The following is a 27,697-nucleotide window of genomic DNA, read 5'->3' on the forward strand; positions in this document are numbered from 1 at the left end:
GGGTTCGTTACCGCTGAGCCACAAAGGAAACTCCTGCTTTTTTTTTTTTTTTTTTAATTTCCATTTCCCTCCTGAAAAAGCAAGCTTGCAGCGTTTTGATTATCTTTTGACGCCTCCCTCAGCTTGTCCTGCGGGCCCTGAAGGGCTTGGGGGGCCCCAGCGCAGCCGCTGTGAGAACTGCAGGGCGTGGATCAGGGAGGACCACACTCAGGTCAGGGGGAAATGCCCCCGAGTGGCCGTGTTGGAATCCCACAGGGTTGTCTGGCTCCGTGGACTTCGGGCTCCATGCATCCCGGCCAGGTTGTCTGCAACGCAATGACCGCCACCACCTGCCTCACCCAGTAGCAGTAATCCTTTCGTAGGACCCTCCCGACGTGCCAGGCACTCTTGTCATGAACCCTCACAGCAACCCTGTGAGTCGACTGTAACTCCCATTACACAGATGAGGAAATCGAGGCCCAGAGAGGCCCACACCTGGCCCGACGCCGGAGTGCTGGAGAGTGATGGAGCCGGACTCCAGAAGGGCCCTCCGACTCTTCCCGCTGCCCTGCACAGCCTTCCAGTTGCCTCCTCCCCCAGGAAGACCCCCATGCTCTCCTGGCCCATCTCCTCAGACACCACGCGGTTAGACAGAGCAGTCACAACGCTCACCCTGTGTCTTTCTGCTTCCTGAGCTTTCTGAGCAGAGGAGCGTTGGAAGGGCACTGGGAGCAGGCACATAGGGGGTGGGGGTTGGAGGGGGGCCTGGAACCTCAGAAGGGGACGGGCGGGGGAGGGGGGGTGTCTCAGCAGTGACATCAGGGCCTGCAATTCCCTCCTCTTCCTGAAGGGGGCAGACCCGACCCCGGAGGATGAGGACGGCAGCTCCAGGGCACAGGGAGGCTAAGCTTCAGGGTCGACCCTCACCCCAGTCCTGCCCGATCTTGATCCCAAGGACGTCACCACGAGGGCCCGCTGCCTGTGTTTTCCTAGTAACCAGGGAAACGGGTGTTTGGATTTCACACACGCTTCCAGGAGAGAAGGAGCCCTCGGGGACCTTAGCACCCAGCCCCCGCCAGCTCTGACCCCCAGCAGTCAAGGGCTGCTGGAGCTCCAGGCGCGGTGGGTTGGAGAGGCACCGCATGTCACCCCGTGTGTCAGATGCCAAAACCTGTCCACTCAAGCGCTTTTCTTTTCTTTTCCAGAACAGAACGCAGCTGAAAGCCCTTCTTACCATCACAACGGACGAGAAGATAACGGTAAGAGGAAATGGGGGCCTTATGTCCCCAGGGCGTCTGTTTCTGCCCGTGGTGCCTGGTCTCTTGCTGTTCTCAGAGCCGCAGGGAGGGGCCCTCCTTTGGCCCTCACCTCACAGATGCGCCGAGACTGGGGGCTCCATGCAGTCTGGGGTCCCCCAGTGTGGCGGAGGCTGTCTGGTTGGCTTCCTGGATGACCCCTTCATCTGGGCCAGACGGCTCGGTCACTGCCTGGACAGGCTGGGGCCCCACCCACCCATCTGTGTCTGTTCGGCCGCTGGTCCCTGCCCTGCAGGGTCCACCTGGGGCCAGCGGGTGGTCAGGTCTTGTTTTCCCAGAGCTTCCCCGGGCCCTGAAGTCCTGCTTCTCCTGTTCACCTCGGACACGTCTCCATGTGTGTTCAGCACTCACACCCACGGCTCATGCATGCACGCATTTACCTGTTTATTCGCCGAATAACCACACTCTGTGCTTCTCGGGCCCCCAGTAGGCGCCAGGCATCCTTAGCATGCGGAGCTGAGTTGCTCCCCCCACAATGGTGGGGCACGGAGCATCCTTTTTAATCACCTGCATTTCGTAGATGGGGCACCGAGGCACACCCAGGTCGAGTCCCTTGTCCAAGGTCACACGGCTGGTGGTCTAGTTCCCAAGACCACTTCGAGGCGCAGTGATGCCCTGGAAGGCCTCACAGGCCTGCGCACGTAGTTATGCTCAGGCTCACTTATTACAGAGAGAGGGTGGGAAGCAGAATCAGCCACGTGAACAGCCACACGGGGCCCGGTCTGGACACCAGGCGCGGCTTCCAGAGGCCTCGCCTGGCAGAGACACGTGCAGGACACACTTAATTCCTGAGCCGTGACAACACATGTAAAGTGTCGTCCCCCAGGGAAGCTCATCAGAGACGCAGGACCAGGGTTTGTTTGGGGCCCTGGGCACAAGGGTTCCCTCTGCCTGGCACCTGCCAGGCCTCCAGACTCCCAGCAGGACAGCAAGCGTTCAGTGTAAACCACATCCCTTGCCCAACAGTTTAGACCCTATGAGCCCCTCTTATCTGGAAGGTGGGAACCCGCAGAAATCCGAGGTCCCGGGCCCCAGCCAAGGCCCAGCCTTGTGAGCACACTTCGCATAGGATGGAAGCCTCAGGCCTTCCACACAGCTGGTGTTAGAACCAGATTTGAAGCCAGGCACGTTGGCTCCAGAGCCCTGCTGTTGGGCCGTGGGCCCCACTGCCTCCTAGTGAGCCGAATTCCTGCCCAGGAGAGGCGGGACCAAAACCAGAGTCAGGCAGACAGGGACAGACAGTTCTCCTGGTAGATGTGTGACCACCTCTGACTCGTTCCCGCGTCTCCCACGGTGCCTGCTGTGGTAGGTGGCACGGGTAGGTGGCTGTGACTGAGCTGACTGTCACCAGTGCCCGCGACCGCCCTCAGCGGAGGAGGGAGCTGATGGCGGTGTCATTGCCGGGAAGGGCAGAGGGCACTCACTCATCAATATTTATGAGCCCTTCCTCCGGGCCCCAGACCCCCTCACGTGGATAGAGATGAGCCCCACCCAGGGCTTCGGGGCTGCTCCCAGCTCACACGTCGCCTTCAGGAGAAGCGGGAACAGGTGCCCCCACTATGGGGACAAGACCTGGCAGTGGAGCAGTGGGCTGGACCTCGGCCTCCCTGACCCCTGTGCCAGGTGACCTCTGCCAGTGGCCCACGTTCAAGGAGGCCGCCCTGGAGTTCCCGTCGTGGCTCAGTGGTTAATGAACCCAACTAGTATCCATGAGGACAAAGGTTCGATCCCTGGCCTTGCTCAGTGGGTTAAGGATCCGGTGTTGCCGTGAGCTGTGGTGTAGGTCGCAGACGCGGCTCGGATCCTGGGTTGCTGTGGCTCTGGCGTAGGCTGGCAGTTACAGCTCCGATTCGACTCCTAGCCTGGGAACCTCCATACACCGCGGGTGTGGCCCTAAAAAGACAAAAAAAAAAAAAAAGAAGGTCACCATCAAGGGGAGATGAAGCATGGGTGGGTGATGGCCCTAGAGTGTTGCAGAGGCAGCAGGGTCTTGCATCAGAGCCTGACCTTGAATCCCCATCCGTCCACTGTTTGTATGTGACCTTGGGCGTGTTCCTTACCGCCCTGCACCTCAGTTTCCTTGCTGTAAAAGGAGAATAGTAGTACCCACCTCTTAGGGTGGCTGTCGATGGAAACAGATAGATGCCGGTAAAGCACTCAGCGCCGTGCCTGCTGGGTGTTGTTTAAGTGCTCCGCAAACGCCCCCCGCACATTACACCCGCCAGCACTACCGCTGTGCAGGGGCTCTGTGTTCATCGTGAATGAATATGGTGCATGTCAGTGTCTCAAGCTCACGTTCCCAAGAGGCCGCGCCTGTGCTGTGCCTGTGTGTCAGGTTCATGCACGTTATCGGGTGTCGTGAAGTCTGGAGGAGACTTCAGGTCACCCATCACCCGGCATCGCTTCCCCCACACGGAGACATGAAACAAGGGGGAAAAAGCCAACCACGCCCCTCAGGTGTGACCGATGTCATGAGGTTGAATGAGACCCGACACAGAGATGGTATGTGCCAAGGATGCTGACCAGGCCGAGGTGGGCTGGGTGCGCTGGATGATGGCAGAGCCCTCTTGGAGGAGGTGAGAATTCGGTTGGATGTTAAAGGAAGGACTTCATTAAAAATAGAGGAGAGGGAGCTCCTGCTGTGGCTCAGCAGGTTAAGAACCTGACTAGTATCCATGAAGATGGGGTTTGATCCCTGGCCTCACTCGGTGCATTAAGCATCTGGTGTTGCCACAAATTGTGGCGTAGGTCGCAGATGCGGTTCGGATCTGGCATTGCTGTGGCTGTGACGCAGGCCAGCAGCTGCAGCTCTGATTGAACCCCTAGCCTCGGAACTCCTCTCTGCCACAGGTGTGACCTCAAAAATAAAAAAATAGTAGAGGAGAGGTTTCTAAAATATGCCTCGGAAGATCTGACATCGAGGTTGAGCCTGTTTGACTGTCGGCTGGATGTGAACCCACATCTCCTGGGCATGAGCACAGAGCCTGGCACCACTGAGGTGCATGCAAGGGTGAGGCCTGGCCCTTGCCAGGGGCAGTGCGTGTTCTAGCGGAGTTGACCGGGCACCTGCCAAGATAATGTCGTTATCCTAGGAAAGTGTGGTACTGACGAGTAGGAGAACCTCAGGAGTGAGGTGTAAGCTCTGCTGACATTTTCATCGAGCAGTTAAAAAATACATAGTAAAGACACTGAGTAATCCAGTGTGCAAGTTGGGACGTGCGCCGCTTGGAAGAGAGCCCGTCACCTCCTTAATTTCTTGTTAATTTCCTGAGGGCGAAACTGACCTATGTCATCTGAGATCCCAGGAAGTCTTCTCACCTCTTCTGGCTCCTGGATGAATAGAGGCTCTTGGAGAGGACAGTTGCCCTCTGCTGGACATTGAGTACAGGTGCCTCCACGGGCGCGCCTGCACTACTGCTTCTTGTCACGAAGCTGGGCACCGGAAGGACAGGTCGCTGTGGTTCGCTCCAAGGATCTGGATCTAATCAAGAGGGAGACATGTGAACCAACTGTTACGGCACCCAGAGTCACTGAGAGGGTAACTCCAATGGAATCTGGGGAAGGCATGTCAGCAGATCAATCAGAGTTACACCTAAAAATACATCTATGAGGCCAGATGAGACATTTTGGAAACAAGAGTAGCGTGGGAGGATTTGCTCCAGCAGATACAAACAATTAGAAACCCAGGGAGTTCCCGTCCTGGCTCAGCAGTAACCAACCCAATCAGTTTCCATGAGGACTCGGGTTCGATCCCTGGCCTCGATCCGTGGGTTAAGGATCCGGTGTTGCCATGAGCTGTGGTGTAGACTGCAGATGCGGCTCAGATCCCGAGTCGCTGTGGCTGTGGTGTAGGCCAGCATGTGCAGCTCCGATTCAACCCCTAGCCTGGGAACCTTCAGGTGATACCCGAGGTAAAAGCGGGGGAAAAAAAGAAAAGAGAAGAGAAGAAATCTACACTAACACTGTACGCAGGTCCTGCAAGAAGCAAGAAATGCAGACCAGTGGGACCAAATAGGTCATCTACACAGATGTACGGTTTCAGATCCGCGGGAAGAGTATGCTTCCTTCATAAATTTGGGGGCAACTAACTAGATCTTTTGGAAGAAAAGTGAAGATGAATTTCCTCAGCAGATTTCAATCTAAACAGATACAACAATTTGTAAGAAGTCGATGATTGGTTAACATGCTGTGAAAAATAAACCGGAGAGCGAAACCACGGATGTGAGTGTGCAAAAGAGTTGAAAACTTCACATTTAAAAACAGCATTGAGAAAGGTAAGTGGCAAACTTGGGAAAATACTTGAAACATACATTAAAAAGGATTCATGTCTTTATAAAGAGCTCCTGTTAATAAGATAAAGAATGCCTCCGTAGACAGCTGTGAACGGTATAAGGACTCCTCAGATGCAAGGATTTCCAGCGTGTGCCCTTGAGCTTGTTGGAGGGAACATGGAACTGCTGGCGAAGTTGTGTGGCTTTGGGTTTAAGTCGGGGCTAGAGGGATGCAGTCACATATCATCCCGTCTGCCTTCTCTGGGTCACCCCAGCCTCTGGCCTGTCCAGTCCTGCTCCCCAGCCCACTGTCCTCACTGTAGCAATTGTCCTGAAACACCCGCTTGCTCACTTGCCATTAAAGCCCAGTTCCCTTAGGTTCGTATTCAGGATCCACCAGGAAAGGTGACCTCTGCCATCTCCCTGCGACGTGGCGCTCCTGGGCTTTCCACACCACTCTGTTTTCGCACGTGCTAATCTTCCTGTCTTCTGGGCCTCAACGTCTTGCAGGACCCTGAATGACTCTCTCGGCCTCTGTGGTTCCTTTGCCTCCCCCAGGCATGCTGGTGGCATCCCTTGCTAGGATGCCATGGCCCCGAGACATCTGATAAACCCTGGCATCTGTGACGTTGAGCTTATTCCCCTGGTTGGCACCGAATACATTTTGGGTGACATCAGAATGGGATTTTTGCCTAGAGGAGAGACTTTTAAACGTCTCTAGTTTGACTTCTTCGTTTGAGAGTAGGAAATCAGGTCCTGAGAGGCCCCGGGAACTGGCCGTGGTCCTGAAGCTTGAGGGTGCTGTTGAGAATTGGGGTCGTGCTGTACAGTTTGTTCTGTAACCCGAGCCTCATTCACTAGATTCCAGCCTCAGTTAGTGTGATCTTCCCTCCTTGTGGTTCACTTCCGAGTTCTCGTGCTTGCCCGCGTTGTCAGGGTCTCTGCCCTCAGCACTGCCCCCAAGGCTAAGGGTCAGCTGGTCACTAAGACTTCAGCTTCTTCAAGCAGTTGAAGGATTTCCACTCAATTACCCCTGAAATCTCTCCCAGGAAAATCATTCTGTATGGGTTCCCCTTCAAACTCTTTCTGTTTAAGGGGAGGAGGTAGGCCCCTCTACACACACACACACACACACACACACACACACACACACGCACGCACGCACACACACACACACACACACACACACACACACACGGAGAAAGTTAGAAGAATAAGGCAGCATGAGCCCAGTCCCCCACCAGCAGAGAAAACCATTGCTAGCATGGTAGTTTCTTGCTTTGTGCAAGTCTATGAATGTATTTATTTATAATTGAAGTCAAGCTGTATAAAGAATTTGCCCTCATGATCTCGTAATTTGTTATTGGATTTTAAGGATTTAAAGCAGTTCTTTTTTTTTTTTTTTTTTTTTGTCTGGCATTGCTCTACCTAAATGCCGTGGTGGAATATAAAAGGACTGTGCTGCCCGCTAATTAAAGGGGTGCTATTAACAGATGGTTCTTTTCCAGACATGAGAAGAAGAGTTAGTGGGGGCTCTGGGGGCAAGAAAGCTGGGGTCACCGAGCCACCTCTTTTTCTTTACTCTTAGATAATGAAGTTAAAGGTAAATAGATGCTTTGAAATCTGGACTGAAAATGGTTATCAGTGGAGTTTGTCTGCAAGACTTTTGCTCTTGTTCCGCAGATGGAGAAACCACAGCTTAGAGAGGGGGAGGCTTGGGGTCCCACAGAGTGGTGGGGGCGGAGCTGAGAGTTGAACCCCCAACGAGGGCCTATGATCTTCATGAGCATGTTTTACTGCTTCCTGCAGCCTCCTTTCCGGCCCTCATGTCTCCCTTGGCTATGACATCCAGGCTTACCTTTCTCCAGGCTGAAGTCACACAGTAGCCAGATTGCTCCTAAAATATTGATCTGACCGTGTTACTTCCCAGCTTAAAATCCTGCAGTGCGAGTTCCAGTTGTGGTTCAGCAGGTTCAGAACCTGACACAGTATCCGTGAAGATGCAGGTTCAATCCCTGGCCTTGCTCAGTGGGTTATGGATCTGGCATTGCCATAAACTGCAGTGTAGGTTGCAGATGCAGCTCAGATCCCACGTGGCTGTGGCTGTGGCCAGCAGCTGCAGCTCAGATTTGACCCCCAACCCTGAGAACCTCCATATGCCACAGCTGTGGCCCTAAAAAGAAAATAAAAACCTGCAGTGATCCCTCTCAGCTCATAAGAAGATGTTGCAAATCCCTCACCTGCTCTTTGGGACCTGGGCTGTATCTCTTGCCACCTGCAGGTCCTTCTCACACCATTCCCTCTGCCTGGCTCGCCCCCCTCCTGGCCTGGCTCACTGTCCTGTGCCCTTAAGTCACCTCTTGAAGGTCTTTGTTCTTTCCGAGTCTTCAGTTTCCCTCCTTGCGCAGCCATACATGTCACCCCAGCCTGTGTGCCTGGCGGTCCCTCTGCAGGATGCCGAGCTCCTTGGAGTAGAGCCTGGGTCTCTTTCCTCCTTGTCTTTCCTACACCCAACTCTGGCCTCATCCAGTCAGTTAATTAACTAGATGTCAGGAAAGATTACCACACAGCCAAACATCAAGTCAAACATGGCAGCCATTGTGGTGTAACGCTTAATAGAGAGGTTCAGGCACATGCAATTATAGCCAAGGTTGGTTTTTGCACATATGAAATGTGAATGCTGAATCGAAAGCACTGTTCGAAAGACTGAAAAGAAATTCCTTTGCCTCTGGTGAAAGTTCAGTAAGTATGTTGGTATTTAGACATCGTTTCAAAGGGATTGTGAAGGCGGTGGGCTGGAAACTCAGTGCTGAAGTTCTGAAGTGCCAGTCGCTTGCCCCCAAAGGATGAGCAGTAACTCAGATCAGGAATCAGTATGTTCCCAGTGACACGAGCCCCCGACGACTCACTCTAGGGCTCCTAGAAAGAGACCAGTGAAGCCTGAGCAGCTGCAGCATGACCCTAACCCTAACCCCTAACCCTAACCCTAACCCTAGACTGCTGGGTGTGAGTCCTGGGTCTATGACTTACTAACACTGTGACTTTAGGCCCTCTGTCTAATTTATTCGTACTTTGGCATTGTAATCTGGATGAAAATAGTGCCTGCTCTGTAATATGGCCACGGGGAGCAAATGGGTGACCCCTATAGAGCCTTCAGTGCTTATATGAGTATAAGCACCAATCCAGTCATTGGATTTAGGACCCACCCTAATCAGTATGACCTCACCTTAACTCTCTAGTCTGCAAAACCCTTATTTCCATTGCATGAGCTGTGAGGATCGTGGTGATTTTGACGGTGCTGGTGATACAATGATTGTGTGCAGCCTCCTCCTTCCCATAAAGCTAAAGCTTGAGATTCCCTCTCCTTTGGTCATTTGAAGTGGAAGAGTGGAGGCCCTGCAGGCAGGTCAGGGGATCAGGACCTCGCCTAACTTAGCAGCACGGACAAAGAAGGTTGAGAAGAAGAAAGTGGGAGTTTGGAGGCTGACTTTTCCTCGGTGTGCTCATCACCTGAGGTCTGAAAGTAGCAATTGCAGGAGAGACGGGGAGAGAGATGGTGCCATCTGCAGAGCTGGCCCGGCTCTGTCCTCTTCCTGGACATAGACATTCGTTCCTGCAGCTCTGTGCCTTAATTAAGCTCCTGCTCCCCACACTGCCTCCACTCTTCACATTCTCTTGGCCTTACCACTGGTCAAAGGAGGCTGGAGATTCAGAGAAGGTGGAGGTGGGAAGAGGAGGAGGAGTGAGATGGCCCAAGTCAGCCATTCTTTTTCAAGGGAGCCGGGGAAGGGAGACTTGATTGAGAGAATGAATTCGTTCTTTTCCTGCCTTTTTGAGCACCTTGACCCTGCCTGCCTTCACTTCTGTGCCAATATTTGTTTCTGGTTCTCATCCATCAGATGAGTAACTCCCACCCATGGTGTGGGAGGTTGGGGGCCAAAACTGTGTTTAGAACCCCCCCCAGCCCCCTGGACTGTAAGGAGTGTGATGGACGGGAAAACACAGACTTTGGAATCAAGCAGAGCTTGATTTGATCTCTTTGCATTTCCACCTACCTGTCAATGGTTTGGAGATAATCCATCCCCCACAAGATTACTGAAGATTGAATGAGATAAAGCAGAAGCACACACTTTATTACCTTCCTGGGGCTGACACAACACATCCCCTCGAAACTTATTCTCCCACTGTTCTGGAGGCTAGACATCTGAAATTGTGTCAGCAGGGTCCCGCTCCTTGCGATGGCTCCAGCGGCTCCTGGAAGCGCTTCCTTGGTTATAGCTGCCTCAGTCCAGTCCCTGCCTCCTGGTGTGTGTGCCTCTCTCTGCAAGTCTCCCCCGCCTTGAAAGGACAGTCATTGGGTTTAGGACCCACCCTAATCAGTGTGACCTCATCTTAACTTGATTATGGGCTGCGAAAACCTTATTTCTAAATAAGGTCACATGCACAGGTGCTCCGGTTAAGACTTGAGAATATCTTTTTGGAGGACGCAGTTCCACCCTGCTACATGCGCCTAGCCCAGGGAGTGGCATATTTCAGGTGATCATACCTCATTAATTCCCTTTATTTCTCCATTCTTCTTCTTAAAGCTGTTTTTTTTTTTTTTAAGTGTTTCCCTTCTGTCACATGGCAAACCTTGAAAGCAGATCCCTGATCTATAGCCTTTTGTTCTCTTAGACACAGTTTTTTTTTTTTTGTCTCCTTTCCATCGATATTTTAATGTAACCTCTGTGCACCGCTTTTCATATTTATCCAGTTCATTGATTTTTTTTTTCTTCCCTTATCTGGTGGGTTCACAAATCAGGGCTCGGAGGGCTATTTCCAGCACAAATGGAGAACTTGCATTTCAGTTCGGTGCTAATCAAAACGTAAGATTTAGAATCAGGAAGATGTTTGAGTCTGAGAACAGAATAGGTTTCCTGACTGTCTCTGATAACAGCCTCTACGGACAAAGGCTGATTCGTGGAGGCAAGTCCTGTGTGGGTGGCATCACACTCTGACTCAGGTTTCAGTAACTGTCTGGGCCGGAGCTCCTGTTTCGGACCTAACTTGGCTTTGACTCTTTGGAAGGTCGGGTTGGCCTTGTTGGCCTGTCAGAAAAATTGAACCTTAAGTACAGCTTGCGTTGTGACCACAGGAATGAGGCATGGGTTAAGTGTCTTCCGGCTCCTAAATAATGCATTACGTGTTCCCATAATCTGCAGCCACTTTGGATTCAACCTGTTGTCACGGGTTGGCTTCTCCGGAAGCAGATGCTGAGATGGAATTGGGGTATGGTATGGTAACCAGTGCTCAGAAGAGTCAACACAGCCAGCCGGAGGCTGCTGTCCTTGGAAAGGCCTGCTCGTGAGGTGAGCTGTGGGGTCACATCTGGGAACTCGGATTTCAGGAGGATCGGCACCATTCCTCAAACTAGGAGTGGCTCATCTTGTCTGAACTGCTTTTATAAACAGCGTATTTTACGTTGAACACCTCATTTCCTTCTGGAATTTTGGTACATGCCAGGCAGAGAGGTGCCTAAGTGCCTCGTCCCGAAGAAAAGCCCTGGGTACTGAGTCTCTGATGAATTTCCCTGGTAGACAGCATTTTGGAGGAGTTGTCACACTCATGGCCGAAGGAATTCGTTATGCCGGGCGTGCCTTTGCTGGAAGAGGACCCCTGGAAGTCTGTTCCTGGTTTCCCCTGCAAACCCACCTGCCCTTTCCTCAGGCTGATTTCTCTTCATATCCTTTTGCTGTATTCGTAGCCTTGAGGATAACTGTGTATGGAGTCCTATGCGTCTTCGGGAATCATCAAACCTACGGGTGGTTGTGGGGTTCTGCCATCACAATCAGATCACCTGTGCAGGGCAGGGAAGTCCAAGATCAAAGTGCCAGCGGGTCTGGTGTCTCTTGCTGATTTTTAGATGACTGTCTCCTCCTTGTATCCTCTTTTTTGGCAGAAAGAGCTCTGGGTCCCATTATCTCCTGATAAGGACACTAATTACCTCCCCACGGCCCCATCTCTTAAAACCATTACGATAAGGGTTAGGACTTCAACATGTGAATTTTGGGGAGGATACATTTAGTCCATAACATCCCATGACCAACAACAGCAAAAACAGATTAAAAAGTTGGCAGTGGACTGGAATAGATGTTTATCCAAATAAGAGATACAAATGGCCAGTGAGCACACGAGCATATGCCTGCCATCACTAGTCAGCAGGGAAATGCAAGTCGCCTTATGCCCATTAGTATGGCTTCTTTAAAAAAAATTAGCAAGGGTTCATGACAACGTGGAAAATTAAAATCCTTGTGCACTGTTGATGGGGATGAAAATATACAGTCATTATGGAAAACAGTATGGTTGTTCCATAAAAAATTAAAAATAGCATTATCGTATGATCCAGCAATTCTACGTCTGGGTATATCCCTGAAAGAATTGGAAGTAGGGTCTGGAAAGGATATGTGTAGACGCATGTTTATAGCAGCATTATTTGCAATAGCTAAAAGACAGAAACAATCCCTGTGTCTGTCAGTGAGGAGTGGATAAACGGATGCCATCCATCCATGCAATGGAATATTACGCAGCCTTAAAAAGAAGGGAAATTCTGACACATGCACATGAAGTTTGAGGGTATTATGCTAAGTGAAATAAGCCACTCATAAAAAGTCTACTTACTTGAAACCTCTAGAATAATCTAATTCATAGAGACAGAGAATAGAATGGTGGTCATCAGGAACTGGGGGAGGGTGGAATGGGGAGTTGTTCCTTGGTGCAGAGTTTCAGTTTCGCAGGATGAAAACATTCTGGAGAGAGATGGTAGTGATGGTTGTTCACTGTGGTTGGACTTAACACAACTGAACTGAACACTTGAAAATGATTAAAATGGTAAATGTTATGTAATGTGTATTTTATCTTTATTTTAAAAAATCATTCAAAACCTTTCAATTAAATATTCAGAACTCAAAGGGAGAAGCTCCTAGAAAGCAAGATCCTTCTAAGAGGACATCAGGCACACTTATGCCAAAAGACAGTAGAGTGGTGGGAGTTCTCCTCCTGGCTCAGTGGTAATGAACCTGACTAGTATCCATGAGGACACAGATTCGATTCCTCGCTTCTCTCAGTGGGTTAGGGATCCAGCATTGCTGTGAGCTGTGGTGTAGGTCACAGATGTGGCTCAGATTCCACGTGGCTGTGGTTGTGGTGCAGGCTGGCAGCTGCAGCTCCAATTCAACCCCTAGCCTGGGAACTTCCATATGCCATATGTGCAGCCCTAAAAAGATTAAAAAAAAAAAAAAAAAGACTGACACCTTCAGTGTTCTGAGGGATAAAGATTTTGGACCATGAGTAATAGACTCATCCAAGGTAACAAGGTAACAATCAAATAAGTACAAAGTAGCAGTATTTTAACACGTGAAGAGTAAAATTATTTCCTAACCAGATTTATGGAAAATACTCTTATCAAATTGGAAAAAAAAATCCAAGAAAAAGGAAGGAATCACATCTGAGGAACATAGTTTTGTTTTAATCAGTAATGTTGTAATAACACAGAAAGCAGCAAAGAGAGAGCTCTGAATGACAGCAGTGAAGCAAGCCTGGAAAGCAGCTAGTCCTGAGCAGATCAGGATGTCAAAGAGCTCTAGGAGTAGTGGCTTTAAGGAAATGGGTGTATGCCAGGAAGAAAAAAGAAATGCAATGACGAACCTTACCACCTTACACCAACCAGAATGGCTATCATCCAAAAGTCTACAAACAATAAATGCTGGAGAGGGTGTGTAGAAAAAGGAACCCTATTACACTGTTGGTGGGATTGTAAATTGGTGCAACCACTGTGGAAAACAGTATGGAGACTCCTCAGAAAACTAAACATAGAACTACCATTTGATCCAGCAATCCCACTCCTGGGCATCTATCCAGAGAAAACCATGACTTGCAAAGACACATGTACTCCGATATTCATTGCAGCACTATATACAATAGCTAAGACATGGAAATAACCTAAATGTCCATCGACAGAGGAGTGGATCAAGAAGATGTGGTACATATACACAATGGAATATTACTCAGCCATTAAAAGGAATGAAATAACCAGCATTTTTAGCAACATGGATGGACCTAGAAATTATCATGCTAAGTGAAATCAGCCAATGAGACACCAACATCAAATGCTATCACTTACATGTGGAAACTGAAAAAAGGACACAATGAACTTCTCTGCAGAACAGATACTGACTCACAGACTGAAAAACCTATGGTTTCCAAATGAGACAGGTTAGGGGGTGGGGGGATGCACTGAAGGTTTGGGGTGGAAATGCTGTAAAATTTGGTTGTGATGATTGGTGTACATCTATAAATGTAATAAAATCCATTAAGTAATAAAAAAATAAAAGTTGCAAATCTAAAACAAAAACCAAAAAAATTCCTACTCCCTGGAATAGCTAATATCATTAAGGAAATGGGTATACGCCAGGAAGAAAAAAGAAAAGCAATGACAAACCCCAGGAAAAACAAAAAGTAATGTGTTGGTCCAAATGGAAGCAAACTAAAACTATGGCTTGATGTTGAAACCTGATAGTGTAAGAAAGGGCACTGTATTAAAAATGTACAGCTTTGAGGGGCAGATATGCAGGATTACATACAATTACTTTATCTTATAGTAAATAACATATGTCTAATCATAATAATGATACTGGCTCTAAATTTTTTTTTATTTTTTAGAATTAACTTATAAACCAGCACAAAGGCATGATGGTGGTTGCACACATATGTGTGTATAAAATAGATAATAAATTCTGGAAGGCAGAAGCAGTGAAAGGAGGAGGAGGCAAATATGGGGCACTCGTTTCACCCTGTTTCTTAGTAAGAAGACAGGGATTCTCTAAATTCAATGCCAGGCAAATTTGAGTTTTAATTGTTTCGTTTAAAGTTAGACACAGGTAGCTAACTGAATATAAACATTACGATTGGGAGGAAGTAGAGGCAGAGTATTTGTAGGTAACGAATCCTTCAAATTCATAGGGTGAAAATCCTTGACCTAAATCCACATCTGTCACAGCAGGAATTCGGTAAATAAAGTGTAGTGCTGACATGTCAAGAAACAAATAGCTGCAGAAATTTTCAAGTTAAAATGCAACATATTAAAAGAGCAAAGGAGCAAAATGGATACTTCTTTCCGTAGATGTTAAAAAGGAATTTGTAAAATATCCAATACCCATTCAACATGCTTTCCCTAGTTTTTAGAGACTCTTCATGAAGCAGGACTACAGGGCTATTTTTAATTCTATGAATTGGAGGAGGTGTGTCTGTGCATATGTGTCAAATAAAAATCCCAGCTTTTACTTAAAGGTGAAACATTCAAGTATTACTTTTAAGGTTAAAAAAAAAAAACAACGCATACAAATTTTAGAGTATTTAAGTTAAATAGCCATGCTTGTTAACTAAACCACAGAAACTAAAACCAGTATCTATTTAAGAGCGTTTGCCCCTGAGAAATGGGATTAGAAGAGGATGCAGAAGGAAACACAGGAATTTTACGTCTCTTTTTAAACCCTTGGCTTCTGTTAAAACCTTTTTTTCCGCAGCATGCATGCGTTACTGTGCATCTCCAAATGTATAACATGGTTGCCTGTTGGCCATTATACGGCTAGAATAATTCATAGAGCCTTAAAACATGTAACTGTTTTCCATACTGTGGCGCATTCAGGATTCATCTACATCCATGTTATTTTATATAATGGTCTTAAAAACAGCCTTAGATATAAACAGATTTTCATGCATAGTTCCAGCTAACCTGTGTATGAGCTCTTATGTTTTGTTTTATTTTTTTTCTAATGGTTACACCTGGCATTTGCAAGTTCTCAGGCCAGGGATCAAATCCAAGGCACAGTCATGACCTGTGCTACAGCTGCCACGATGCCAGATCTTCAGCCTCCTGCACGGCCAGGGATCAAACCCATGCCTCTGCAGTGATCTGAGCTGCTGCGTTCAGATGCTTAATCCACTGCAGCGGGAACTCCTGCAGCTTTTTAAAGTATTTCCTGAGGAGTGAATCCTAGATATGAAAGCCCTGAGTTAAAGGGGTGAACATTTTAAAGCCCCTCGTTATGGGCACTGATGTTTTTTCCCCTTCATTTTTGAGGACTGACATTTTGGTCAAAGTGCCCCAAGGATGAGAGTACGGTCAACATGGAAGGCTCTCTTAGTCCAGGCCTGCTTTGGAGGTCACCTTCTGATAAAATGACGGGTTAGTGACCGCCACGTAGCATCGGAAACATTTCACGGATCCTCTGTGCCGCCTTAGATGTGTTACACGTTAGATTTGGGAATTTAACACTCCTCCGTGCACGTGATGTGCCAGGCTTAGGGATGTGAAGCGTGACGTGTGCTTGCGAATCCATCTCTTTCTCGCTCTTGTTCTGGTAGGTTCTCCCGAACCACGGCCTCCACGCCATGGGGTTCTTCGTGGCCCTCATCCTCTCCCTGGTGCTGACCTGGGCGGTGCTTTTCTTCATGGTTCGGTACCAGTGTTTGAAGGGAAGCCTGCTCTCCAGACATCGGGTGAGAACCCATGACGTCTTCTTCCTGGAGGGAGTGGGTGGGCGGCTCAGGTGAGCCTGAGCTTCATCCTTCAGCTGGGTCAGTCTCAGGTCTGGATCCATGTCAGGACCCCAGGGAGCCTTGGGGCCTGCCCATATCAGGCCCTCCTGCGGAGACTCTGACCGCTTTGTCCCCGAGGCACCCCCGTCATTAGGAGTTAAAAACTCCCGGGATGCTTCTAACAAGGGGCCGGGATCGGGAACCCCTGCGGTCTGGCTGGACAACTGAGCACCCACCGTGTGGAAGGAGAGAAGGAGAAGAAAAAGCGGGCAGGATGGAAGGTAAGGAGGAAGGAAGAAGGAAGGGGAAGAGGGAAAGAAAGGAAGGAAGGGAGAGCAGAACAAAGAGAGAGAGTAGGACGGAAGGAAGGAAGGCAGAAAGGGAAGGAGGAAGGCGAGGTAAAGGAGATAAGGTGGTAGGGCGGGAGGGAGGGAGCGAGCGAAGAAAAAGAAAGACAAGAAAGAGGGAGGGATGGAGGAGGGAGGAACGGAACGCGTGACGGACCCAGCGGGGGACGCGGAGGAAAGGGGAGCGAAGGGACCCGCTCCGGTGGGAGGGGGAGAGAGGGGAGGGAGGAGAGGAGGGAAGAGGGAAGGATGGGAGAGGAGGTAGGAGGAGGAGAGGAAAGGAGGGAAGGAGGGATGGGGAGGGATGGTAGGAAGGAGGAAGGGAGGTGGAAGAGGGAGGGCAAGTGAGGGAGGGAGGCGGGAGGGAGGGGAGGGAGGGAGGGAGGCGGAGAGGAAAGAGGGATAGGATGCGGAGGGGGATGAGGGACTGGAAGGAAGGAAGGAAGAAGGAAGGAAGGGAGGAGGGAGGCGGGAGGGAGGAAGGAAGGAGGAAGAGAGGAGGAATGGAGGAGGGGAAGGGAGGAAGGAAGGGGGAGGAAGGGAGGAAGGGGAGGGAGGAAGGGGGACGAGGAGGGGAGGGGGAGAGGGAGGGCAGGGACGGAGGGAAGAGGAGTGGGAGGGTGAATGGACGGATGAGCGGGAGGGACAGGGGAGGGAGGAGGGCGGGAGGGAGGGAGTAGGAGGAGGGAGGAGAGGCAAGGAGGAGGGAGGGAGGGAAGGAGGAAGGAAGGTGAGGGAAGGAAGGAGGAAGGAAGGGAGAAGGAGGAGGGAGGAAGGAAGGAAGGAGGAAGGAAGAAGGGGGGTGAGGAGGAGGGAGGGAGGAAGGAAGGGAAGGAAGGAAGGAAGGAGGTGGAGGGGAGGGAGGAGGGCAGGAAGGAAGGAAGGCACGGAAGGCAGAGGAGGGAGGCAGGGGAGAAGGCCGAGAGAGGGAGGAAGGGGAGGGAGGAAGGAAGGAGAGGAAGGGAGAAGGAAGGAAGGAAGAAAAAGAACAAAGAAGGGGGGGGGAAGGGAGGAAGAGGTGAGGGAGGAGGGAGGGAGGGAGGGAGGGGGAGGGAGGGAGGAAGGAGGACGGAAGGTAAGGAGAGAGGAGGGAGGAGGAGGGAGGAGTGTAAGGTCAGGAGGAAGGAAGTAGGAAGTGCCTACTGAATGCCTGAGTTAGGAGGAGTGCGTGTGCAGTTAGGTCGGAGGGTAACGAGTCCGTATTCCTCCCTCCCTCCCACCTCCCTTCACTCCCTCCTCTCTCTCTCTCTCTCTCATTCTCTTTCTTTCTTCTTCTTTCGCCTTTGGAGACTCCCTTCATCCTCAGGGTGAAGCCCAGACACCTTGGCTGGGCTTATAAAGCCAGCCCGCTATGCTCCAGCTTTGCATCTCAACCTCCAGCCCCCCCCTCATGATGCTGTGTCCCCTGAGACCGCCACGCTCTCCACACTCACCTTGGGTGCTTTACTCCCCTTTTTCCTTTTTTAAAAGCTTTATTGAGGAATAGGTGATTTATCGCGTTGTGCTCATTTCTGCTGCACAACAAAGCGATCCGGTTCTATGTGTACACATGTCCGTTCTTTTTCAGATCCTTTCCCCATATAGATTATCAAAGAATATTGAGCAATTCCTTGGGCTATATAGCAGGTCCCCATTGCCCATTAGATACTCTCTCTCTCCTCTCTCTCTCCTCTCTCTCTCTCTCTATATATATATATTATATATATATATATATATTCTTGTCTTTTTAGGGTTGCACCAGCGGCATATGGATGTTGCCAGGCTAGGAGTCGAATTGGAGCTGCAGCTGCCAGCCGACACCACAGCCACAGCAATGCTGGATCTGAGTCACATCTGTGACCCACACCACAGCTCACAAAGCTAGGGTTGAACTAGTCTTAGAGTCATCCCAGCCCAGGGAAGAAGGGGCTAGGGTTTTTGCCATCAGATCCCACTGGTCACTGGTTGAGGACAGCGCGGGCGGGGGGGGGGCAGGACAAAGGGTGGTGGTATTTCCCAGCGTGGGCTCTGAAGGCTGGCACGAGCCTTCAGGGAAAGAAGGGTGGGTGTGTGCTGGTGGATCTTGCACACACAAAGAAGGGTGCTGAAGGGCAAGGCCAGGGGCATGGCCAGAGCCTGAACGGTGGCTACTAGAACCCCCACTGCCCAGAACAGAGCCCAGCACCTAGAAGGTGCTCAGTAAACGTGTGAAGCAGTGAATGAGCCCTTGGGTGGTCGGAGGATGGACAGACAGACAAAGGAAGGAAAGCAGGGGGTAGCTCCTAGGGGAGTGAGCATCCTGGCAGGCTCTTTGTTCCTGCAGGGCTAAGGAGGCTGAGCTGCTGTGACTGTCACCCAGAGGTCCAGCAACTTGAAAGGGACACCTGTCCTCTTTCTCCCTTACTCTTAAAGAGAACACCGAGGCCCGTGAAGCTCAGTGACCTGCTCCAGCTGGCCCGGTTTAGGCTGGGGCCTGGCCTCTGGGGACCACCGCCCCCCCCCCCCCCCCGGCTCTCTGGAGCCTGGCAATCCCAACCCATTGTTCATTTTATTTCTGCTTCCTGGAGGAGAGAACTGTCACTTCAAAGTGAGGCCAGCCCACACTCTCCTTGACAGGCCACATGAGGAGAAGAAAAATGGCCCATCTAAGGAGCCGTTCTCCTGACCCCCTCCCCCCCAAAGCTGCTAGCAGCCACAGAAGGACACGACTCCCCCTGCTGCGTCGAGGACGAACCAGTGGTTCATTTCCTCAGAGATGAAAGGCTGATTGGTTCACCCTCGGGAGGAAAGCCAAGTGTGAATTTGACTGAAGATCTAAAACCCTTGTTTGTGTCTTTCCCTGCATCACAGAACAAACCCTTTTCACATTTAAGAATTTTTTCCATGGTCGTGACGACCAAGGAGACACGTAGGGTGGAACAGAAGGCAGCCTTTCGAGTTAGACTTAGGGTCAGCTACCAGCCCGGCGCTGGAGGAGCTGTGCGAACCTCGGTCATGTCATTGCATCGCTCTGGGCAGCAGTCTCCGTGTAGGCATCAGCATGTATTCCGTGTGACAGTTTCATGATACAATGCGCAGAAGACCCAGGGACGGGACTTCTCAAACACAGTGATAATTATCACCCCTTTCTGCAGAATTAGTGATGTTGGGGAGAAAACAGATATCCAGTCGGAGGGGTGGGTTTCATTATCGCTGATGTCATTTCCATCTCACGACTCTGGAAACCAGCCGGATCCATGATGCTGAAGCCCATGATCCGCCAGCTGTGCTTTTCCTCTATGTGATGATAATAGTAACGAGATGATATTGGTGATGATATCACGGTGGTGGTGACGCGGGTGATAATGTGGTGCTGGTGCTGGTGACGGAGATGGTGAGGCTGGCGATGACGAGGAAATGATGCTGATTGTGGGGCTGATGGTGAAGGATTCTATAGTTACAAAGGTCTTTCCATCCATTGCTTTGTTTTATCCACACAGCAAGCCTGTGCAGAGCTCTCAGAATTATGGCCCTGTGTCTTTGATGAGACATTGCGGCTCCGCACAGTGCCACGTCTTGCCTGAGTCTTGCCTGCTCACACGTGGCGTGGCTCGCTGGGTTCTCTGACTGCAGATCCCTGCCTTCCCTCATGACGTTTTCCAGCATGTGACATTGGAAAGAAGGCCCACTCACCTGTTTCTGAAATTCTTCTGAAGGTCCGGCATCACGAGGACAAGCTGGAGCACTCCCAGTTCACCTCGGCGGATGGCGTGAATGAAGATCTTGCTCTCAATGAGCAAATGATAGACATTCTGTCTTCAGAGGACCCCGGGAGCATGCTTCCAGCCTTAGAAGAGTAAGACTTTTAAGTCCCATTATTCTTCCGTGGATACGATGAGTGTTTTAACTATAGCAGCATGAGAGCAAGTCTTTCATTCATTAATCCATCCCATTCATCATTCATTGGTCATTCCGTCATCATAAAGCAAACAGGTGTCATGCCCTGACCACGATGCTTGGTATTTGAGAAAAGGGATTAGACGTAGTTGGAGATTGGAGGCAGTCTGACCTGGTGGGAAGACAAACACAGAGGCAGAAGTGACCACAGAAGTTTGACGGGTACCATGCTAAGGTTGGGGCTGGCCGAACCCAGAAGAAAGAGTCATTACCTGAGCAGGTCATGGAAATGCTTCCCAGAGGAAGATTGTAACTAGTTCTTGAAGCCTGGGCAGAAGCTTTCCAAGTTGATGCAGGGAGGGGAGGCTTTTCAGGCAGAGGAAGGCTAGGAAAGGAGCCTGAATACATAATATTTGGTGACATATAAGGAGCTCAGATTGATTGACGTGTGGATTAGGGTATTAAGTATGGTGAAGAAGGGGCGAAAGCGACACCTTAAAAAGGCCACACTGGAGTTCCTGTCGTGGCTCAGTGGTTAACCAATCCGGCTAGGAACCATCAGGTTGCAGGTTCGATCCCTGGCCCCACTCAGTGGGTTAAGGATCTGGCATTGCTGTGGCTCTGGTGTAGGCTGGCAACTGTAGCTCCGATTAGACCCGTAGCCTGGGAACCTCCGTGTGCCGCAGGTGCGGCTCTTAAAAAAAAAAAAAAAAAAGACTAAAAACAGAAAAAAGGCCACACTACGTGATGGGATTGTTGGCTAAACTGAATTCAGCTCTTTTTATTTTTTTTTTTAAGTCTGTTTATCTATTTCTTTACTTTTAGGGACGAGGATCTGAGTGTTTTTATTTTCTTTGATTTCTTACTGAGGTAATGCTTTATAGCAGTATGTAAGTTGCATGTGTACATTTTATTTCTCTCTACCCCACAGCATGCTCACCCCCAAAACTTTAGTTTCCAACCATCACCATACAGCCGGTCCTCTTTACCTGTTTTACCCCCCTCCCCAACCACCTCTGGTAACTGCTGTTCTGTTCTCTGTATCTAGGTGATTGTTTTTGTCGATTTGTTGTGTGTTTTTGTTTTCTCTGTTCCACATATGAGTGAAATCATGTGGGCTTTTCTTTCTCCATCAGACCTATTTTACTTACATAATACCCTCAAGGTCCATCTCTGTTGTTGCAAAAGGCAAGATGTCTTGTTTATGGTTACATAGTATTCTACTGTGTATAGACACATCTTTATCCATTCCCCCAGGGGCAGGCACTCAGGTTGCTTCCATGTCTTGGCAATTGTAAATAAGGCTGCAGTGAGCAAGGAGGTGCATGTATCTTTTCAAATAAGAGATTTCATAGTCTTTGGATAAATACCAGACATAGGATGGCTGGATCCTATGGTAGTTCCATTCGTATTTTTTTGAGGTATCTCCATACTGTTTTCCAAAATGACTGCTCCAGTTTACATTCCCAGCAATACTTATTATTATTATTATTTTTAATTTTGAATCTTTTTTTTTTAAATTTCCCCAATACATTGGTTTTTTCCTACTGTCCAGTATGGTGACCCAGTTACACATACATGTACACGTTCTATTTTTGCACATTATCATGCTCCATCATAAGTGACTAACATAGTTCCCAGTGCTACACAGCAGGATCTCATTGCTTTTTGATAGTGGCCATTCAAACAGGTGTGAGGTAGTATCTCATTATGGTTTTGATTTGCATTTCCCTAATAATTTGTGATGTTGTTTTCATTTGCCTGTTGGCCATCAGTACGTCTTCTTTGAAAATACATCTGTTCAGCTCCACCTGTTTTTCAGTTGGGTTGTTTTATTGTTGTTGAGTTGTATCGGTTCTTCATATATTTTGGATATTACTGTGTATCGGATATCTTGTTTGCCAACATCTTCTCTTGTTGTCTTTTCATTTTGTTGATGGTTCCCTTTGCTGTGCAGTACTTGTTAGCTTGATGTAGTCCCATTTGTTTATTTTTAAGACCTATGACCAAGAACATACTGACTGTGTTTTCTTCTAGGAGTTTTATGGTTTTGGGTCTTACATTTAAGTCTTCAATCCATTTTGAGTTGATTTTGATTATGATGTGTGATAATGGTCTAGTTTCTTTCTTTCTTTTTAATGTGTCGTCTGGTTTTCCCAATGCTATTTATTGAAGAGACTATTGTTTCTTGATTGGATGTTCTTTGCTTCTTTGTTGTAAGTTAATTGTCCATATATGCATGGGTTTATTTCTAGGCTCTCAATTCTGTTCCATTAATTTATGTATCTTTTTATGCCAATATTATTCTGTTTTGATTACTATAGCTTTGTAATATAGTTTGAAATCATACCTCCAGCTTTGTTCTTTTTTTGCTTTGTTGCATTGGCTGCTCACAGGCTTTTGTGTTTCCATATAAATATTAGAATTTTTTGTTCCATTTCTGTAAAAATGCCCTTGACATTTTGATAAGGATTACACTGAATCTGTAGATTGCTTTAGGAATATGAACATTTTAGCAATGTCATTCTTCCAGTCCATTAGCACTGAATATCTTTCCATTCATTTGTGCTTCTCCTACTTCTTTCAACAGTGTTTTTTTTTTAAATTTTTTTGTTTGTTTGTTTTTGGCTACACCCATGGCATATGGAAGTTCCTCAGCTAGAGATCGAATCTGAGCCACTGCTGTGACCTATGCCATAGCTGTGGCAACAATGGATCCTAAACCCATGAGCCAGGCCAGGGATCAAACCCATACCTCCGTAGCAACCTGAACCGCTGCAGTCATATCTTAATCCATTGTGCCACAGCAGGAACTCTCAATGTTTTATATTTTTAAGTGTACAGATCTTTCACCTCTTGGAGTAAATTTAGTCCTTGGTATTTTATCCTTTTTTTTTTTTTGCAATTATAAATGGGATTTTTTTCATAATTTCTCTTTCTCATAGCTCATTGTTAATGTATAGAAATACAGCAGATTTTTGTATGTTGATTTTGTACCCTGTGACTTTGTGTTTGTTTCCTTTAGTTTTATGGTGGAGTCTTTAGGGTTTTCTACCTGTAAAATTATGTCATCTGCAAATAGCAAATTTCACTTCTTTCCAATTTGTATGCCTTTAGGTTTTTTTTTATTGCCTAATTACTCTGGCTAGGACTTCCAATACTGTGTTGAATAAGAGTGGGGAGAGTGAGATCCTTGTCTTGTTCCTGATTTTAGAGGGATAGCTTTCAGTTTTTCATCAGGAAATATGACGTTAGCTGTGGCTTTGTCATCTGTGGCCTTTATTATGTTGAGTAGTATTTCTTCTATACCTACTTTATTGAAAGTTTTTATCATAAGTGTATATTGAGTTGTGTCAAATACTTTTTTCTGCATCTATTAGATGATCATATGATTTTTACCCTTCAGTTTGTTAATGTGGTGTATCACATTAATTGATTTGCAGGTGTTGAAGCATCCTTGCATCCCTGGAATAAATCCCATTTGACTATGGTGTATGATTCTTATGTATTATTTATTCAGTTTGCCAATATCGTGTTGAGGATTTTTCATCTGCGTTCATCAGATATATTGGCCTGTAATTTTCTGTTTTTATGTTATCCTTGTTCAGTTTTTGGTATTAGGGTGATGGTAGCCTTGTAAAATGAGTTAGGAAGCATTCCTTCCTCTTCAATAATTTGGAAGGGTTTGATAAGATAGGTATTAAATCTTCTTTGAATGTTTGGCAGAATTCACCTGAAGCCATCTGGTCCTGGACTTTTGTTTCAGGAGTTTTTGATTACTGTTTCAGTCTCTGTACTAGTGATTGATCTATTCAGATTTTCTATTTCTTCATGATTCTAAGAATGTGTCCATTTCTTTTTCATCACATTTGTTGTTGTACACCTGTTCATAATATTTTCTTATTCTCCTTTGCATTTCTGTGGTATCTCTTGTTGTTTCTCTTCTTTCATATCTGACTTTATCAGAGCTTTCTCTTCTTTTTTCTGAGTCTAGCTAAAGGCCTGTCAATTTTGTTTATCTTTTCAAAGAACCAGCTCTTAATTTTATTGATTTTTATTGTCTTTTTAGTTTCATTCATTTATTTCCATTTTGATATTTATTATTTCCATACATCTACTGATTTGGGGCTTCATTTGTTCTTCTTCTGCTAGTTCCTTTAAGTGTATAGTTAAATTGCTTGAGATTTTTCTTGTTTCTTAAGGCAGGTCTGTATTGCTATGAACTTCCTTCTTAGTACTGCTTTTGCTGCATCCCATAGATTTTGGTATATTGTATTTTCATTTGTCTTCAGATAAATTTTGATTTCTCCTTTGACTTCTTCATTGACCCAATCAATGATTGTTCAGTAACATGTTTCAATCTCCAGATATTTGTGATTTTTGTAGCTTTCCTCTTGTAGTTGACTTTAGTTTCATACTATTGTGACCAGAAAAGATGACATGAATTCAGTCTTTTAAAACTTATTGAGAATTGTTTTGTGTCCCAACATATGATCTGTCCTTGAAAGTTTCATTTGTACTTAGAAGAATGTTTATTCTGCTGCACTTGGGTGGAATGTTCTATACAAATCTATCAAATCCATCTGGTCTGGTGTTTCATTTAAGGCCACTGCTTCCTTGTAGATTTTCCATCTCAGTGATTTAGTCCTTGATGTAAGTAGGGTGTATGTAATTCTCCTACTACTATTATGCTGCTGTCAGTTTCTCCCTTTAGATCTGTTAATAATTGTTTTATATATTTTGGTGCTCCTATGTTCGGTATATATATATATTAATAAATGTTACATCTTCTTGGTGAATTTTCCCTTTTATCATTATATGTTATATGCAATACATATATATATCATATATATATATGATATATATAAAATACACAAACATACACTGTTCATTTTTGTCTCTTGTTACCTTCTTTGGCTTGAAGTCTATTTTGTCTGATATGGTGGATGGTCACATTCGCCCCCTTTACAGCTGCTGTTTATTCGAAAGTATCATCTTCCATCCCTTCACTCTGAACCTGTGTTTGTCTTTAGAATTGACAGGCAGCATGTAGTTGGGTCTTGTTTTTTTAAACCATTCAACCACTTTTGACTAGTATCTTTTGACTGGTGAATTCAGTTTGTTTACATTTAAGATTATTAATAGGTGAGAACTTGGTATCACCATTTTGTCTTTTGTATTCTGGTGGCAATATATTTCCATTGTTTTTTTTTTCCCCTTGTGTCTCTGTCTGCTGTTTCGATTTGATGGTTTTCCATCATGTATTTCTCAGTTTCCTCTTTTTTATGTTTCATGTCTTTGTTCTGGATATTGGTTTGTGGGTACCATGATGTTTGTACAAAACTCGTTATGGATGAAATAGTCCTTTTTATGCTGACAGCATCTTATGTTCACTTACCTGCGTGGATCCATCTTTCTCCTCTTCTCCTTTTGTGTTTTTGTTTTCGTAAATTATCCATTTTTATGTTGTGGGTTACCAAATTGAAGTAGTTATAATTACTTTTTTCTGCTTGTTTCTCCTCCTTTGACTTTTATGCTGTCCTAAAGTGTTTTAAAATCTATTCTGGTAAAGAGTTACAATTTTCTCATTCTCTTTATCACCTTACTCAAAGATTTGGGGGGTTTTGCCTTTCTGTTTCTGATAGGAGAGCTCCTTTGAGCATTTCTCGTAAGATAGGTCTGGTGTGGATGAACTCCCTCAGCTTTTGTCTGAGAAAGTCTTTATTTCTCCTCCGTTTCTGAACGATAACCTTGCTGGGTAGAGTAGGCTTGGGTGACAGTTTTTAATCTTTCAGTATTTTGAGAATGTCATTCTGCTCCCTCCTGGCCTGTAAAGTATCTGCTGGGAAATCTGCTGATAGCCTAATGGTAGTTCCTTTGTAGGTTACTGTCCTTATTTCCCCACATGCTTTTAAAATTCTTTCCTCGCCATTGACTTTTATTTTTTTCCTTTTTAGGCCTCCCTGCGGACATGAAGTCCCCTGGTCGGGGCTCAGATCTAAGCCGCAGCTGCAACCTAAGCTGCAGCTGTGGCAATGCCATATCTTTAACCCACTGTGCCAGGTGGGGATCGAACCCATGTCCCAGCATTCCCAAGACAGCACGGATCCTGTTGCGCTGCAGTGGGAACTCTGCCATTGACTTTTGACAGTTTTAATATAGTGTGTCTTGGAAAAGGTCTTTTTGCATGGAGGTAATTAGGTATTCTCTTGGCTTTATAGATTTGCATATCCAATTACTTTCTCAGGCTTTTGAATTCTCAGTCATTATTTCTTTAAATAAATTCTGTTCCTTTCTTCCTCGTTTCTCTGGGAGATCCCTTTCCCTAATGCTGCCTTTCCTAAAAGAGTTGGATTACCCAGTTTCTTAATATCTTATTTTCCTTTCCTCTTCTACTCATATCATTTCCAGATTTCTGTCTTTGAGCTTGCTACTTTTCTCCCCCATATGGGCTGCTCTGTTTCCAAAGCTTTCTAATGCATTATTTATCTTGCTTATGGGTTCTTCAGCTCCAGAATTTCTGTTTGAGTCTTTTTTTTTTTTTTTGAGTTTCAGTTTCTTTGGTAAAGTAGTCCTTCTATTCATTAATTTTATTCCTCAGCCCATTGAACTGCCTCTCTGAGTTTTCTTGTAAGCTCGCCGAGTTTCTTCACAACAGCTCTCTTGAATTCTCTCTCAGGGAGATCTCAGTATTCTGTGACTGCTGAAGAACTGTCATTTTCTTTTTGTGGTGCAGCGTTACTGTAGTTCTCTATGGTGCTTGATGAACTGTCCCTCTGCCAGTGTGTTTGAAGTAGCGATCATCTCTTGCTTGCTTCTCTAGTTGGATTTAAGAGCTGGCACTTTCCTCTAGTTGGATTTAAGAGCTGGCACTTTCCTTCCTCTTCTGCCTCTATCAGACGTTGGCTCCACGCCCCCATTATCACGTCTTGTGCCTCTGGGTTTGTGGGTACCTTGCTGTTGCCATTGTCACTGGCCTTGCTACCCGGGGCACCAGGATTGAGGGCTCTTCTGCTGCGTCTGGGAACCCCAGAATTGCAGGCTCTGCCGCAGGAGAAGAGGGAGGTGAGGGGAGACTGGAGTCAGGTGGGCACCTCTGCGTATCCTGTATCATCAGCTTCTTGGACTTGGCTGCTGGTGGTGGGGGTTGGAGGGCCAGTGTCATGGGTGCATCAGTGGCTGGAGGGTCAGGATCCAAGACTTCACTGCCACTGCCTCCCAGGTGTCTATGGCCATGGTCCCTGTGGATGCTGGGATGTCAGCTGGTGCTCCTGGGATCTTTGGGGCTGTGCGCTCGCTCATCTGTCTTGGCTTGAGGGGCCAAGACTACAGGTACCTCCTCTGCTGTTCCCCC

General features: G+C 47.2%; 1 protein-coding gene across 3 annotated transcripts in view; it reads left to right on the forward strand.

The window, feature by feature from the left end:
- The window catches only part of EVC2 (EvC ciliary complex subunit 2), a 129,947-nt gene that overhangs the window by 26,015 nt on the left and 76,235 nt on the right, over positions 1-27,697 (forward strand). For 2 of the 3 annotated variants that reach the window (XM_047798747.1, XM_047798746.1), the window contains exons 7-9: positions 1,185-1,238; positions 15,968-16,102; positions 20,163-20,302. In XM_047798747.1, the coding sequence (XP_047654703.1) occupies positions 1,185-1,238; positions 15,968-16,102; positions 20,163-20,302 (329 nt within the window). The remainder of the gene's footprint in view (positions 1-1,184; positions 1,239-15,967; positions 16,103-20,162; positions 20,303-27,697) is intronic. The other variant, XM_047798748.1, reaches the window with a different exon arrangement.

The sequence above is a fragment of the Phacochoerus africanus genome, chromosome 10 (genome assembly GCF_016906955.1).
Source record: "Phacochoerus africanus isolate WHEZ1 chromosome 10, ROS_Pafr_v1, whole genome shotgun sequence".
Taxonomy (NCBI): domain Eukaryota; kingdom Metazoa; phylum Chordata; class Mammalia; order Artiodactyla; family Suidae; genus Phacochoerus; species Phacochoerus africanus.